Consider the following 13,345-nt stretch of genomic DNA (forward strand, 5'->3'; position numbering starts at 1 on the left):
ACCTGGTATTAGGCTATGGGCATGTGCCCCCAAGAATTGTGGTGAGCTCTAGAATGGTCTGTCCACTAGACTTCAAACTTTGCTGCTTGGAGATGTTTATTAAACTCTTGGACCATGGAGTCCACGTATAAAAGGGAGATTTCTGATCTGTCTCATGGCTGCTGTGAACAGTGACGGGATGATTTTATGAGGTGGCTGCTGCTTGGGCAAGGAATGGGACCCAGGGAGAGAGCTCTTTGGAAAACTCTTTCTCCAGCTCTGTCAATTTTTCTTGGTGTACCCACCTCTCGGGTGGGCATAGACCTCATGGTAAAGGGCAAAGGAGATCATGGTTGCTGCCCCTGCGAACACCCAGCTGCTGTTACCATGGTAACATTGAGTCCAATGCTCTAAGCACCAGTGAGAGGAAAGATCTTGTTTCCTTACCATCTACACTAGTCCTTTATATTAGCAGCTCTTATTGTTCAGATTACATTTCAGTCTTAACTTGTCTTTAGGAGGTGATTTTCGTTGGGTGGGAATGAGATCTCCCCAGGCCTTAGCACTATAACACATCTCTGCTTTCATCGAGGGTACCCAGAGTAATGAGGCTCAAGGCCAGCATGTTATTCTAATGGGAACTAGAAAACAGCTTGCAATTATACAATATACTCTCAATACTGCTTCTCAGGAAAACAAAACAAAACCCCCTAAACATCCCACCAAAAAAACTGCAGTCATGTTGCCAGGTTGTCCAATATCAAACATGTTTTTGCTTTATCCCAGGAATTCTCAAACTGGCATCTGGAGTGGTGGACTTACTCCAGTTCTATTTTCCGGAATCTTTTGATCGTCTTCCAAGAGATGCTGGCCTTTTTGATGGTCCCAAACCAACTGTCCTGGAGTCTTGTAGTGTAAGCGACTTGGCAATTTTGCTACGGGGGAACAAAAGGAAAACCCAGCCCATTGAATTTGGAGCCCACCAGGTGAGTGCCTGGGGATTGTATACTTTGAAATAAAAGGCAAATTGCAAGAGAAAAAGGTCTGAGAGGCTGAATGATTCCATAAGGTGGAATTAATAGCACTGTCCCAGAATGCATAAGTTCCAGAGATGGGCGAGTGGCCATCATTAATCTTTCCACAAGTCTGGCTGACCAAGTCCATGTTAGGCATTTCTCTTAAAAACAATACCAACCTCGGGGCCTCTCTGGTGGCACAAGGGGTTAGTTAAGTCACAGCACTATGAAGCTATCCGCAGCCACTGCAGCATGGCACGCGCAGGGAGCTAACCCACATGGTACAGCAGACCTCTCCTGTCTTGCCTGCTGCTCCCCTCAGTCAATCTACCTGTTCTGCTCCCCACTCTGTCTCTGGTGAATCCTCTCATACCCTGCACCTCTGGCCTACACCCCAGCTCTTGTATGCATGAATAAATTTTTTTTTAAAAAAAAAAAAACCAATACCTACCTCTTATAGAATAGGCTGAGCTTTACCAATTTTTCATTGCTGAATTTGATGGTTTTCTCTCCATCCTTCCCCACCAACCCCCAGGTTATTCTTGTAGCCAATGAAATTGCAAAGGAGAAAATTCCGGAAGAGCTGGGCTTAGCACTTGTGCTAACAGTTTATGAAGCAAAAGGCTTAGAATTTGATGATGTTCTCCTTTACAACTTCTTTACTGATTCTGAGGTATGTCTAACTGAATTCTTTTCACACACGCATGTCTAAGTATGAGCTACACTTCCACTCCAGGAAAGAGAATTTGGAGCTAAGTAGAGGACAGTTTGTCACAGGTACCTATTTCTGTTTGCACCATCATCCATTGGTTGTGGGGCTTTGTGTTTGGGTGTGGGTTTTGGCAGTGGCTATGGCTTGTTTCATGTGTGCCTTTGCTGGTTCTCCCTGTGCCCTGCCCTGCACTCTTGTATTCATCTTCTGGGAATGCCTGGTACCCAAGTGCCAGTTTCTGGTTTTCTCTAGCTACTTTATCCTTGATTCCTAAGGATGCTCAAGTTGGAGTGAGCTCCAAGGAAGCCTTACAAATGAAGGCAAGGTATCCATGTTCACCCTGGGAGGACAGAGCTGGGCAAGGTCAGTTCATAGAAAGAGACGGCTCGAGGAGGACGAGTAAGGCTTGGTTCCTGCCCACTGGTTCAGGTAATGTGGGGATCACCAGCCGCCCTGCCTGGGCCATCCCTTCTGGCATGGCTTCTCCACCGCTGCTTGCCCTCCATGCAGTTCATGGCAGCAAGAGAGTCCCGGATTGAGCCCCAGAGACCTCTGTGCCAGCCCACGCTCTGACTTGGCTCCCAGGTCTATGTGACAGTCTTCCTGCACCAGCTTAGCACCTTGTGGGTGCAGCCACCCACTCAAGGCATTCTCCTTGGTTTTCTAGCCACTTTTTCTCTTGACTGCTGTCTATTAGAGGGGACTTGGGCTGGCTGCTGACCGTGCTGTGGGGTCTCTTTGGGGACTTAAGCTGGCTGTGTTCTGGCCCCTGTTGCGGAAGTCCCTCGGCACATGGTGCATGCTTTAAGGGGCTGTTTTTCATCTCCAAGTCAGGACATTGTTAGTTTTGACGCCTTATGATCTCTGCCCTAACCCTTTTTGGAGTTCTTTTGTTTTCTTTCTGTTCTTTAAAAAAATGTCATGTTGGCCTTGGTAATACCTACAACTAATATTGCTATGGGTGTTTTACAGTTTATCAAGTATTTTTGAGTACGTTGTCTTATTTCATCCTCCACCAACGTTCTGTGGTTGGATATCTATTTGTTACCCTCATTCTAGAGAGAAAACCGAGGATCACAGAAATCAAGTAAATTGCCCATAGTCATACTGTAGGTAGCAGAGCCCGAGGGACCTCTAATGCTTTTTTTAGTTCTAAATTTTATGATCCTTCCATGTAAAGCATGCAAACTGACTTCCACGATGAGTATATATCATTCCTGTACCTGAAGTGCATTTATTTCTATTGGCTTTTGCTAATAAAATCAGATAGTTTCATTAACACTGGAGCTCTTTTTTTAATCTCTGAGGACTAACCTTTTCTTCCCTCATGATACATCCATTGGTTCTGGTGGGACCGAGACTCTCCTAAAAGAGAAAGGGGTAAGCTCTTATTCCTGTCTCTCATGAGTGCCAGTTGTCTGCTTGTGCCAGTGACAACCTCAAGGCTCACTGCACTTATGGAGCCATAATTTGTGGTTGACTCTGGAAAAGAAAAATCCATGCATTCTGTCTCACCTTGATCCTGGACATGGCAAAGGTCTGGGTTTCTTGGCCTTACACTCCCACCCACAACTGAGTGAGTTGCATCAAATGAAAGTGATCGAGATCGAGTCTTTCAGTAACATCCACTTCATCCTATGTGCACAACAAGTCTTCTAAAACAGCTTGCTTGCAACATGGAACATCCCCAGGTACCGGGGAGTGTAATGATGAATTCCTGGCACAAGATACACCTTGAATTTATCACTTACAACCTCACCACCAAAAAGTGTCAGTCAGCAAATAAGACAAAATGCTTTCATTAAAGCAGAGGAAAGCCAGATCAGTAAGTTCCCAGGTGCCTATGGTATCTTAATGCTCATCTGGATACTTTTTCAGGGTAACTGGCTGAAGGCTGCTGAATACAGAGAGGCGCTGCAGAGGGTTCCCCTCACTGTCTCGGCTTCTTCTACCATCTTCTATTTCTGTGTGTAGGGCCGTTCTTTTTGCCCTTGTTTGTGACTCTTCTCTAGAGGATTTGTTGTTACCTATTTAACAACTTGGTTACCAGGGCCATCTCTTCAAGATCAGGAAGGAGGACCTCCATGGTGGCTCAGGGGTTGGGTCTTGGTGCTGTCACGCTATCGCTGGCCTCTGCAGCATGGATTCAATCCCTGGCTACGGAGCTGGCCCACATGGCACAGCAGACCTCTCCTGTATTGCCCGCTGCTCCCCTCAGCAGTATATTACAGTCAGTCCACCTGTTCTCTTCCCTACTCTGTCTCCAGAGAATGCTCTCACCCCCAGCACCTCTGGCCTATACCCCAGTTCATGTATGCATAAATAAATAATTTTTTTAAAAAAGTAATCATTATAAAAAAAAAAGATTGTGAAGGAACCAGGGAATAGTTATTCCAAATCCTCTCCTTGTAGGGTTTTGCCTCTTTTTGGGGAAGGACAGTCATTCTCCTAGTCACTCCTAAACTCTCCTCCTGTTTGGACTTGGAAAGGTGTCTGTTATTACACTGCCCCAGTGGGGGGCGCCTTTCCTTCATACTCATGTGTGGCTAGGACAGGAGAGACTTTGAAAACCACATCCTTTATGGGTTGTTACAGAACAGACCTCCCAACATAGCCTTGCTAGGAGCATCTAAGCCATTTTCCTTTACAATTATCAGTCCTAATGAGAAGAAGCTAGAGCCTTAAATGCTTTTTCCTTTATTGTCTGAAGTGCCACAGGCCTGTACTGTTGCCACAAATGCACTTACTCACTCCTAAAAGGCTCTGTCTTGAAAATCAGATGTGTTTTATTCATGGAGACCAGCTACTCTGTGTTATTTGAAAGCTTTTGATTTCAAATAAAAGTCCTTTAGCACTTTTAAAATGCATTGTGTTTCCAAGATTCCTCCAAGGTCAACCTGTCTCTGTCTCTTGCTGCCTGCCAGGAAATCCTCTTAATTGTCAGGCACTTGTGTCTTTTGCCTGCTTTCTGCAAACAAATCAGTTTTGTAAACAGCTTTACAAAGAGGATAGTCATAAATATGTCCCGAAAATGTTTTTTTTTTAACTTCCAGCTACTTAAGTGATGACATGATTCACTTCTCTTTTCAGGATGTGGTGATTAATCCAGAGTTGGTTAATAACATAACATTATCATTTAATAGACAGTATTTAAAGCATATAAGCTAAATTTTATATAATTTAAGTTAGGGAGTAACTTAAAGGAGGTAATGATGTTCCCTCTATCTTCTCATCATCCTTGAAAAGATACGTAGGAGTTAAGTAGTCCCATGGTGTAAATGGAAAAGTAAAGGCTAGGAATGTTGACTAACTACTCCAACAAGCCCAGTAAAGACTGAAATCTGAAATTCCTTAGGAATTCTGAACAATAAATATTGCATGTGATCTGGCCGCTTTAGCTTTACTTAGATCTGCAAACCCTGGTCCATGGGTCAAATTCAGCCCACTGCCTATTTTCATATGAACTAAGGATGGGTCTTACATTTTTAATGATTGACAATGAAAATTGTCTTAATTCAATTTTAGTATCCCAAAAGAATGTTCTATTAGAACTCAGCTTGCCGGGTCATTTACACGTGGCTAGGGTGGCTTTTGCACTGTTAACAGCAGGGTTGAGTGATTATAAGAGAGACCATATTGCCCATAAAGTCTAAAGAATTTGTTACTTAACTCTGTAGGGAATAAATTTGCTGACCCCTGGTTGACACAGTCACTGTGATTTTGAGGTTTGGATTTGGGTAAAGGGAAAAATGGTTAAAATAGCAACGATTTACCAAGCACTGTATTAGACACTTGACGTTGATTATATCCTTTTATTTTCCCAACAAACTTGGGTGCTTTGACCATCCCCATGTTGAATAGCTGGAAAATGAGACCTAGGAGAGAATGAACAATTTGTCCAAGGTCACTTAGGTCATAAGTGGAAGAACTGCGATGTGAATTTGTTCATTTTGATCTCAGAGTCTACCTTACATGCTGTGCCTCCCAGCTCCTGAATTGTGTTCTATTCTTGGTTGATTAATTCAGTTAGAAAGTTTTGCTAATTGTGTCTTAATGGCATCTCCATAAAGTGTTATGAAAGGACTGTTCAACAAGAACTTTCTGATCCTCGAGCCTTCCTTCCTGAAATGGGCATGTGTGCCTGGCTTCTCAGCTTTCTCGACCAAATATCTGGGAACTCCTCAGTCCCTCAGTGTACAATCTGAACCCCATCTCCCTGGGGTTCCGAAACCCTTACTTGGCAGGCACAGGGTGGCTCCCTCCTCACAGGTAGGGAAGAAGGCCTGGGCTCTTTACCAGAAAAGGAGGGCTCAATTCTCCAGGAGGCTCAGGGAGGCTGTGTGTACAGGTCAAAAGCATATTCTCTTGACCTTTAATTTATTCTTGTCATTCAGGCTTACAAGGAATGGAAGATCATTTCTTCCTTTACCCCTTCATCATCTGACTCCAGAGATGGAAACCAGCCATTGATCCAAGTGCCCCTGGAGAAACCCAGCTCTGCTCAGGGCCGGCCCCTCGTGGTAAATCCGGAAATGTACAAGGTGATTTTCTGTCACTTTCTATCATTATTTCAAGATAGAAAATTGTAACAGAGTCAAGGGCCAGCATGTGCTAATGCCACGCTTGCTAACTAGAGCCTCGCCAACCTGTGCTGTTGCCATAGAGAACCCCCGAGGGCCTGCTGAGGCACCTGCTATACTTCTCTAAAATTTACTTTCTGTATTTTCCAAAATCGGAGTAAATTCATGGAAGCATATCACACTGTCCCTATAGACTAAAGGCTCATCATCTGTGTCCTCAATCTTGTCTTCAGCTCCTCAACGGGGAGCTGAAACAGCTGTACACGGCCATTACACGGGCTCGGGTCAACCTCTGGATCTTTGATGAGAATCGAGAGAAGCGAGCTCCTGCTTTCAAATATTTCACTCAAAGAGATTTTGTTCAGGTCGTGAAGACAGATGAAAATAAAGGTAAGAGCTCGCTCTAGTAGTCTCACTGCTGAGAATGTATATGGAGCATGGAAATCATGGTACCTCCACTGTTCTTATGGTTGGGTGTGAAAGGTATAGTTTTCCAAAAATTCTTTTCGTTTCTCTCTTCTGAGAAATGAGCATTTGTATTTGGGTTGAAGGTGTGTGGGAAAGTGTGGTAGTAATGGAATTGGAAGGGTTCATTCCTTCCAATTAAGGAAGATCTTTTATTTGTCTTTTGAAAGTAAGGGTCATGGACTAGGATCATTGGAAATAAGCCTCCTCAGATGAATACAAATTGCTTCACACATTTGGACAGTTGGTGGACAAGTCTATCAAATAGAGAATACCCATACCTTTTGACTCAGCAATTCATCTTCTCAGAAATCTGAGATGTGCTTGTATAAAATGTCAACGATACATATTTAAGAGTGTTCATGACAGCCCTGTTTGTATTACTGTAAGGAACTAAAAATGGGCTCATTGTCCATCACTGTAAAACTGTCTGCTCTCTACTGGTGTTAAGAGAGATGTGTGTGGGGTTGTTGAACAGATAGGAACAACTTATCTTTCACCTTTGTAGCTCTCTACTGTCGGCAAACCATTATCATATATTGTTTTCATCATGTACAGAGATGAGCTAATTAAAAAACAATGAAGTTCTCCTGATAGGATAACTAGGAGAGAAATAATCAGCCATCCATGAAGGAAAAAATTGTCTTTCTTGTGGGTTAGCTGTTGAGTTGTCTTTCCAGGCCATGGCTAATTTCTCCAAGGACAGGGGAAGGCACAAGGCTGCTATAGAGAGGGCTACTGGGTTTCTTGAGCACTTTGCAGCCAGTTTTATGGAAGCTCTTTCTGAGTACAGACAATGGCTCAGTGGGGACAAGGATTGGCTGTTCTGTTCCTTGGTCCTGACTATTGTCAGGTAATGGGAAAAGCTGAAGGCTTGGAGTTAACTTCTCCTTACAACTCTCCTCTTGTATGACCACATGACTGTGTTCAGATCCTGTCTTCTCTCCATGGACCTTCACTGCCTCAGCTAGAAGGAAGATGTGTGGGTTGGCCTTGTGTGCTCATTCTTTATCTTCCCTGCAGCTCATACGCCTTTGTTCTTAAAACATAGTCTGGCACCCATTATAAAAAAAATCAGGGCCTCCCTGGTGGTGCAAGGGGTTAACTCTCAACACTGAAGCTATCGGCAGCCACTGCAGCACCAGTTCGATCCCCAGCCAAGGAGCTGACCCAGATGGTGCAGCAGACCTCTCCTGTCTCGCCCGCTGCTCCCCTCAGCAGTGTATTTCAGTAGATCCATCTCTTTTGCTCCCCACTCTGCTGGTAAATCCTCTTACCACCCGTCCCCCACACCTCTGGCCTACACCCCAGATCTTGTGTGCAAAAAATTAAAAAAAAAATCGTCAAAATAGGCAGTTAAAACAAAATCTAAATGAAGTGAAAAAAGATTACAATTTATTTTCTGTCTTGATTGCATTGCAAATGCAAGGGAAAAATCCAGTCTTAATTGTGTTGTAAGCTGCACATGGTGAAATTAGAGGACATCTGTTCCCACCATGCAAAGGAGCTGGGATGAGTGTAGTGACCATGCAATTTGCACTTCTACACTGTGCTGGCAGAGTGCATTGGCCCTATGCAGAGATGCTGTGGGAACAGAATGTCTCTGGGATGCTGAGAATCCACAGTTGTCAGAATAAGAGCTGTAAGTCCTATTTGCACACCATGCTGCTGGCTGGGCCGAGGGCTTGCATGGAGGGGTCAGCCTCCAGCCTTTGTACCTTCAAAGCCAGGCTGGCATGTCTGCCTTGCTCCTCCGTTTTACATCTCTTGGCCTGGGTATATATGACCCCATCAGTTATGATTTGGCTATCTGGGGTGTCCTGGTCTTCACTGTATTCGTGAAGCTGTGATGCAGTGCCCCCACGGTGTCACCCACAGTGAGACTTGGGGACCAGGGAAGGAAGGACTGATACAGTCATCAGCAGGCTAGTGAGGCAAACAGACAGGACCGACAGTGGGTGGTTGCCAAAGTGTGCTTCTGGCAGATTGCTGATCGCAACCAGGGCAGTCTGCACGCTGGGATATGCTTTGAAGTCCTATCAGCTCATCCCTTGCTAGCGCCCCGGCCTGGGAGTTTGCTAGAAACTACATAGTTATAGATTTTCAAGGAGGAATTAGAAATTGCTGCCTGTCTTCTAATTCATAGCCACAGAAAAGGAAGGTAGACCAAAGTTCAAAAACCAAACTATATTCTTTCTCACCCCATCTTGTCTTTCTAAAATCTACAACAACCAACTTGATTAGCTAAATGACATCTTAAATGTATGATATAAAGACAACACAGGTTATTTGATTGCTTGGGTTGCCATAATAAAACCACAGACTGGGGGCTTTCACCACAGAAATTTATTGTCTTACAGTTCTGGAGGCTGGAAGTTCAAGAATAGCAGGTCTGGACCTTTTTCTCCTTGGCTTGTGGGAGGCTTTTCCTCTGTGCAAGCCCCTGATGTCCCTTCGTGTATTAATCTCTTCTTCTCATAAGGACGTGAGTTAGACAGGACAAGGGCCACCCTTGCAGCCTCATTTTATCTTCATCACCTCTTTGAAGGCCCTGTCTCCTAATAAGTCACATTCTGAGATACTGCGGTCAGGGCTTCAACATACACATTTTTGTGGGGTGGATGATGAGGGCAAAATTTAATCCAGAACAGCAGCCAGTGAGTGTCCAGTGGAAGAAATCCACCTTTATTTTTCCTCTTAGACTTGGATGACAGCATGTTTGTGAAGACCTCGACCCCAGAGGAGTGGATCGCGCAAGGAGAATACTATGCCAAACACCAGTGCTGGAAGGTAGGGGCTGGCCCAGCAGCCGTGGGTCAGGGAAGCCCTAACTCCAGGACCTCAGCAGGCCTCCAGGCAGGCTTCCCACCTCACACTTGTCACCGGGGTGGGACAAAGCTGATGGCACTTGTGCTACTTCTGACCCATCTGGTCGCCATGACAAGGAGAATGTCCTGTCCTCCTCCGTACCCCATGCATGTGTGCTTGACAGCCCTTCATTCTGACGAGTGCTCATTCTATGGGTGATCGGAAAAGGGAGTGTCATTGCCTTTACCCACTGAGAAATCCTTCTGATTCCTTTCCCTTCTGTATTCTATGCTTTTTAAAAGCCATGCTCCCATCATACTATGTTTCAAAGCATCAGCAGAATGGTCCTCTAGTTTGTTTTTCAAATTGATCAGCCATTGATTTCACTGAAAGTCTGAAGCTAGTGAGTGTAGGTTAAAAGTTGGCCAGTTTCCAGCACAAGCCGTCTTAATGAGTCCGAGCAGTCTCCTCTCAGGGGTGTTAGCTCTTTGATTCCCCTTGGCATATTGAGATCAGCCGTGAAGGCCTCCTCCCTCTCCCCAGTCAGCTTCCCTACATATCACATGGTCTTGGAGAGGGCCTGTGTGTCCCCTGTGATGTCATGCTAATGATGTCTACCCGCTGGTCACAAACACCCTATAAAAAGGGTAGTGGTGGTGTTTTTTTTATCCACTAACAAGAAGTCTGGTCTCAGGGTTGGTTCTGCAGCTCAACATGGGCCTAATCCCATTCTGTCTCCCTGTGCCATCTGCAGCTTGGCCAAGACATCCCTCGTGTGGCTGGCAGTGCCCAGCACCCCACTCCCTCAGCAGCATCCAAGCAGGAGTGAAGGGCAGGCACTTTCTTCTCATGGGTCTCATTTTTCATCCTGGAGTCCCCAGTGGACTTCTCCTTATATCTCATTGGCTGTTCTAAGCCCCATGGAGTCCCATCTGGTAATTTCAACTCTTCATGAGAGGCAGGTTCTGCCATCAGACAAGAAAGGGAGGAGGTAGTGCTGTGGGTAACTAAGAGCTGAGCTCAGCTAGTCTCAGCTGGGTGACTCATGTGTCTGAATCAGCTGCCAGTCAGCAAGTAGGTCTGTTTGGGGTTGGCTGCCTCTTGACCGGGTTGATAGGGGTGACCTGGTTCATGTGGTGGGCTCCCAGCCCTTAGCAGCTGAAGCTCAGCCTGAGCAGCGGTCAGAGAAGAGTGGAGTCACACAGGGCCTCCTGAGGCCTGGCTGTGGAGATGGCCCAGTGTCGCTTCTGCTGCACCCTTGGCCGAAGCAAATCACAGCCCAGATCTGAAGGAAGGGGTAACAGGCAGCTCTCTTGGAGGGACATCAAGATGTTTTAGAAAAGCAACTTTCCGCTGGAGGGGATTGAGGTTAGGCTGACTCCCTGTGACACTTGTCTGCCTACTTTCTGCACCCTGGAGGGTGTGATGGCTGCAAGGAGGAGGGAAGGAGAGGCCGCCCTCGAAATTAAATGTATGGGCTGAGAAAGCAGAATTCACACCCTTGCATGTGTGGGTGTGTCTGGAAAACATTTGCATAAGTATGTAGTGTTTAGCTGCAAAAGTGGACAAAACCCCAGAACCTTCTCTATGCCCATCTTTGTCATAATTGGAAAGAAAACTGAACACTTGGCTGTTGTTATAAAACCAAGATTTTTTTTTTGAGTGGGGTAGGGAGGGAAGGAAAGTATAAAATGGGCAGCAGTGTGGGTGTGGGTGTGCACTGGGACTCAGAAGTCCTTCTCTTCCCTTCAGAACACCGTTGGTTGTCCATAGATTTCCAATACTTTTTAAAAATCCCTTTAAAAATGCCTTTTGAATGTTTGCATCTGAAATCGTAGGGGAGCTGACTCAGATGAGAATGTTATAAAAAGACTTCTCCTTGCCTGACTTTATTTTGACTCTGCTAAAGGACTTCAGGATTCAGGTGGTTTATTGAGTTTTTGGCTACATGCCAATGAATGTTTCAGAAACATTATAAAAAAAAAACTTCTCGATAGTCATTCATTCAACTTATTTCTGTTTTGCTATGGGCTAAGCATTGTGTTTTGGTCTCAGGGATTTGATGGTGAGCAAGAGTACAACAGTTCCAGCTGTTGCAGATGTCATAGGTGAGAGACCAGCTGCCCCCAGAACAACCTGTTCTGGGTAAGGAGGCCAGGGAGAGGCTTCTTTGAATAGAATCCTTCTACTGAGACTTAGAGAATAAATAAAGTTAACCAGGCAGAGAAGAAATGAAGGAGCATTTCAATGAGAGAAAATAGTATGTGCAAAGGCCCTGTGGCAGGGAGGAATATAGTACAGGTTATGGGAATGAAGGAAGACCCCTGGGCCAGGGAGGCTGAAGCAAAAGCCTGAAGGGGAGACTCTCCCACTCACTTTAGTGGCAAGTGCCACTGCTGATAGTCCTTCCCTTGCCTACACTGAGACCAGTTCTTGACATTCTGGGCAGAATGCGAGCTTTCTCCTCTCTAGCCTATGCTGGTGTCAGCATTTGTTGTTTCAGAAAAGTGACTGTCTGCTTGGTGGGGATTGGGGTACAGGCTGACTCCCTGTGACACTTGTCTGCCTTCTTTCTATTTGGTTAACACAGAATTTGATCTGTGCTGTGGCACCATCTCTATCCCCGTATCTACACCACCAACTTTAGCCATTAAAGTTACCAACTAGAGAGAGAATCTGTGTTTATCCCCGAGGTGATGGGGCCCACTGCTCCCGGTTGCTGACCTGGAGTTGCCATTATGCATAATGAGAAGGACGAAATTCCTGGCACATGACTGTTAGAACACTAACTGGGGGGTCAGAGAGCTGACCCACATATGGCTCAGCAGACATTTCCTGTCTCAACTGCTGCGCCCCTCAGACTGTATTTTAGTCAATCCACCTGCTCTGCTCCCCTACTCTGTCTCTGGTGAATCCTTTCACTCCCAGCACCTCTGGCCCACACCCCAGTTCTTTTATGCAAAAACAAAAAACAATAGAAGACTAAATGGGGGTGTTCGTGTGGCAGCCTATAAATATGTTTTATGTACCTCTTCCATGGCTTCTTGTTACTTCCAAAAGGAACCTGTGAGAAGTGTTAGCTTTATCCTCTGAGGCCTTGGTAGCTGACCCAGCCTCCCAGCCTCTCTCTCTCAGGTTCCACGCGGGGAGTGCAATGCTTCATCAGTGTGAACCTGGAGCGCGGGCTTTAACTCTTGTTGTCTGTGCCCCCTCCAGTGCCTTGCTGGCAATCAGAACCTTCTGCCTGTTTCAGGTTGCAGCTAAATGTTACCAAAAAGGAGGTGCCTATGAGAAGGAGAAACTGGCGCTGGCCCACAACACTGCCCTGAACATGAAATCCAAGAAAGTCAGCCCCAGGTGAGAGTCTCGGCATCAGTGCGTGTTTGCTGTGGTGAGAGCAGCGGGCTACATGTGCTGGGATTAGGTCACTTCTCCACGGACACTGTTTTGTTTCCCTCCTCACAGGGAAAAGCAGCTGGAGTATTTGGAACTGGCTAAGACCTACTTAGAGTGCAGAGAGCCACAGCTGTCCCTGAAGTGTCTGAGCTACGCCAAGGAGTTCCAGCTCTCTGCCCAGCTGTGTGAGAGGCTGGGGAAGGTACGGCCTGCCAAAGGCCCTCTGGCGTCCCTTGAGCAAATTGAGGGGAGGGCCCACAGCCTCTGCTCACGTGAGAGGGCTCCAGTACTTCGAAGAGGGAGAGGTTGGCCTGTCACCTCTCAGGGTGGCCTTCTTTCTCCTCTTGCTCAAGTATTCAGATGATGCCAGAGTGTGTGTGTGTCTGTGT

At 45.8% G+C, this 13,345-nt stretch overlaps 1 protein-coding gene across 1 annotated transcript in view; it reads left to right on the top strand.

Annotated features, from left to right (window-relative positions):
* The window catches only part of TRANK1 (tetratricopeptide repeat and ankyrin repeat containing 1), a gene marked incomplete at both ends in the record, with an annotated part of 85,190 nt that overhangs the window by 57,110 nt on the left and 14,735 nt on the right, over positions 1–13,345 (top strand). The window contains 7 exons of the mRNA XM_084248413.1: positions 766–965; positions 1,531–1,668; positions 6,102–6,248; positions 6,521–6,677; positions 9,454–9,542; positions 12,814–12,917; positions 13,026–13,158. Coding sequence (XP_084104539.1) covers positions 766–965; positions 1,531–1,668; positions 6,102–6,248; positions 6,521–6,677; positions 9,454–9,542; positions 12,814–12,917; positions 13,026–13,158 — 968 coding nt within the window. The remainder of the gene's footprint in view (positions 1–765; positions 966–1,530; positions 1,669–6,101; positions 6,249–6,520; positions 6,678–9,453; positions 9,543–12,813; positions 12,918–13,025; positions 13,159–13,345) is intronic.

Source organism: Talpa europaea, assembly GCF_964194135.1.
Source record: "Talpa europaea genome assembly, chromosome: 11".
Taxonomy (NCBI): Eukaryota; Metazoa; Chordata; class Mammalia; order Eulipotyphla; family Talpidae; genus Talpa; species Talpa europaea.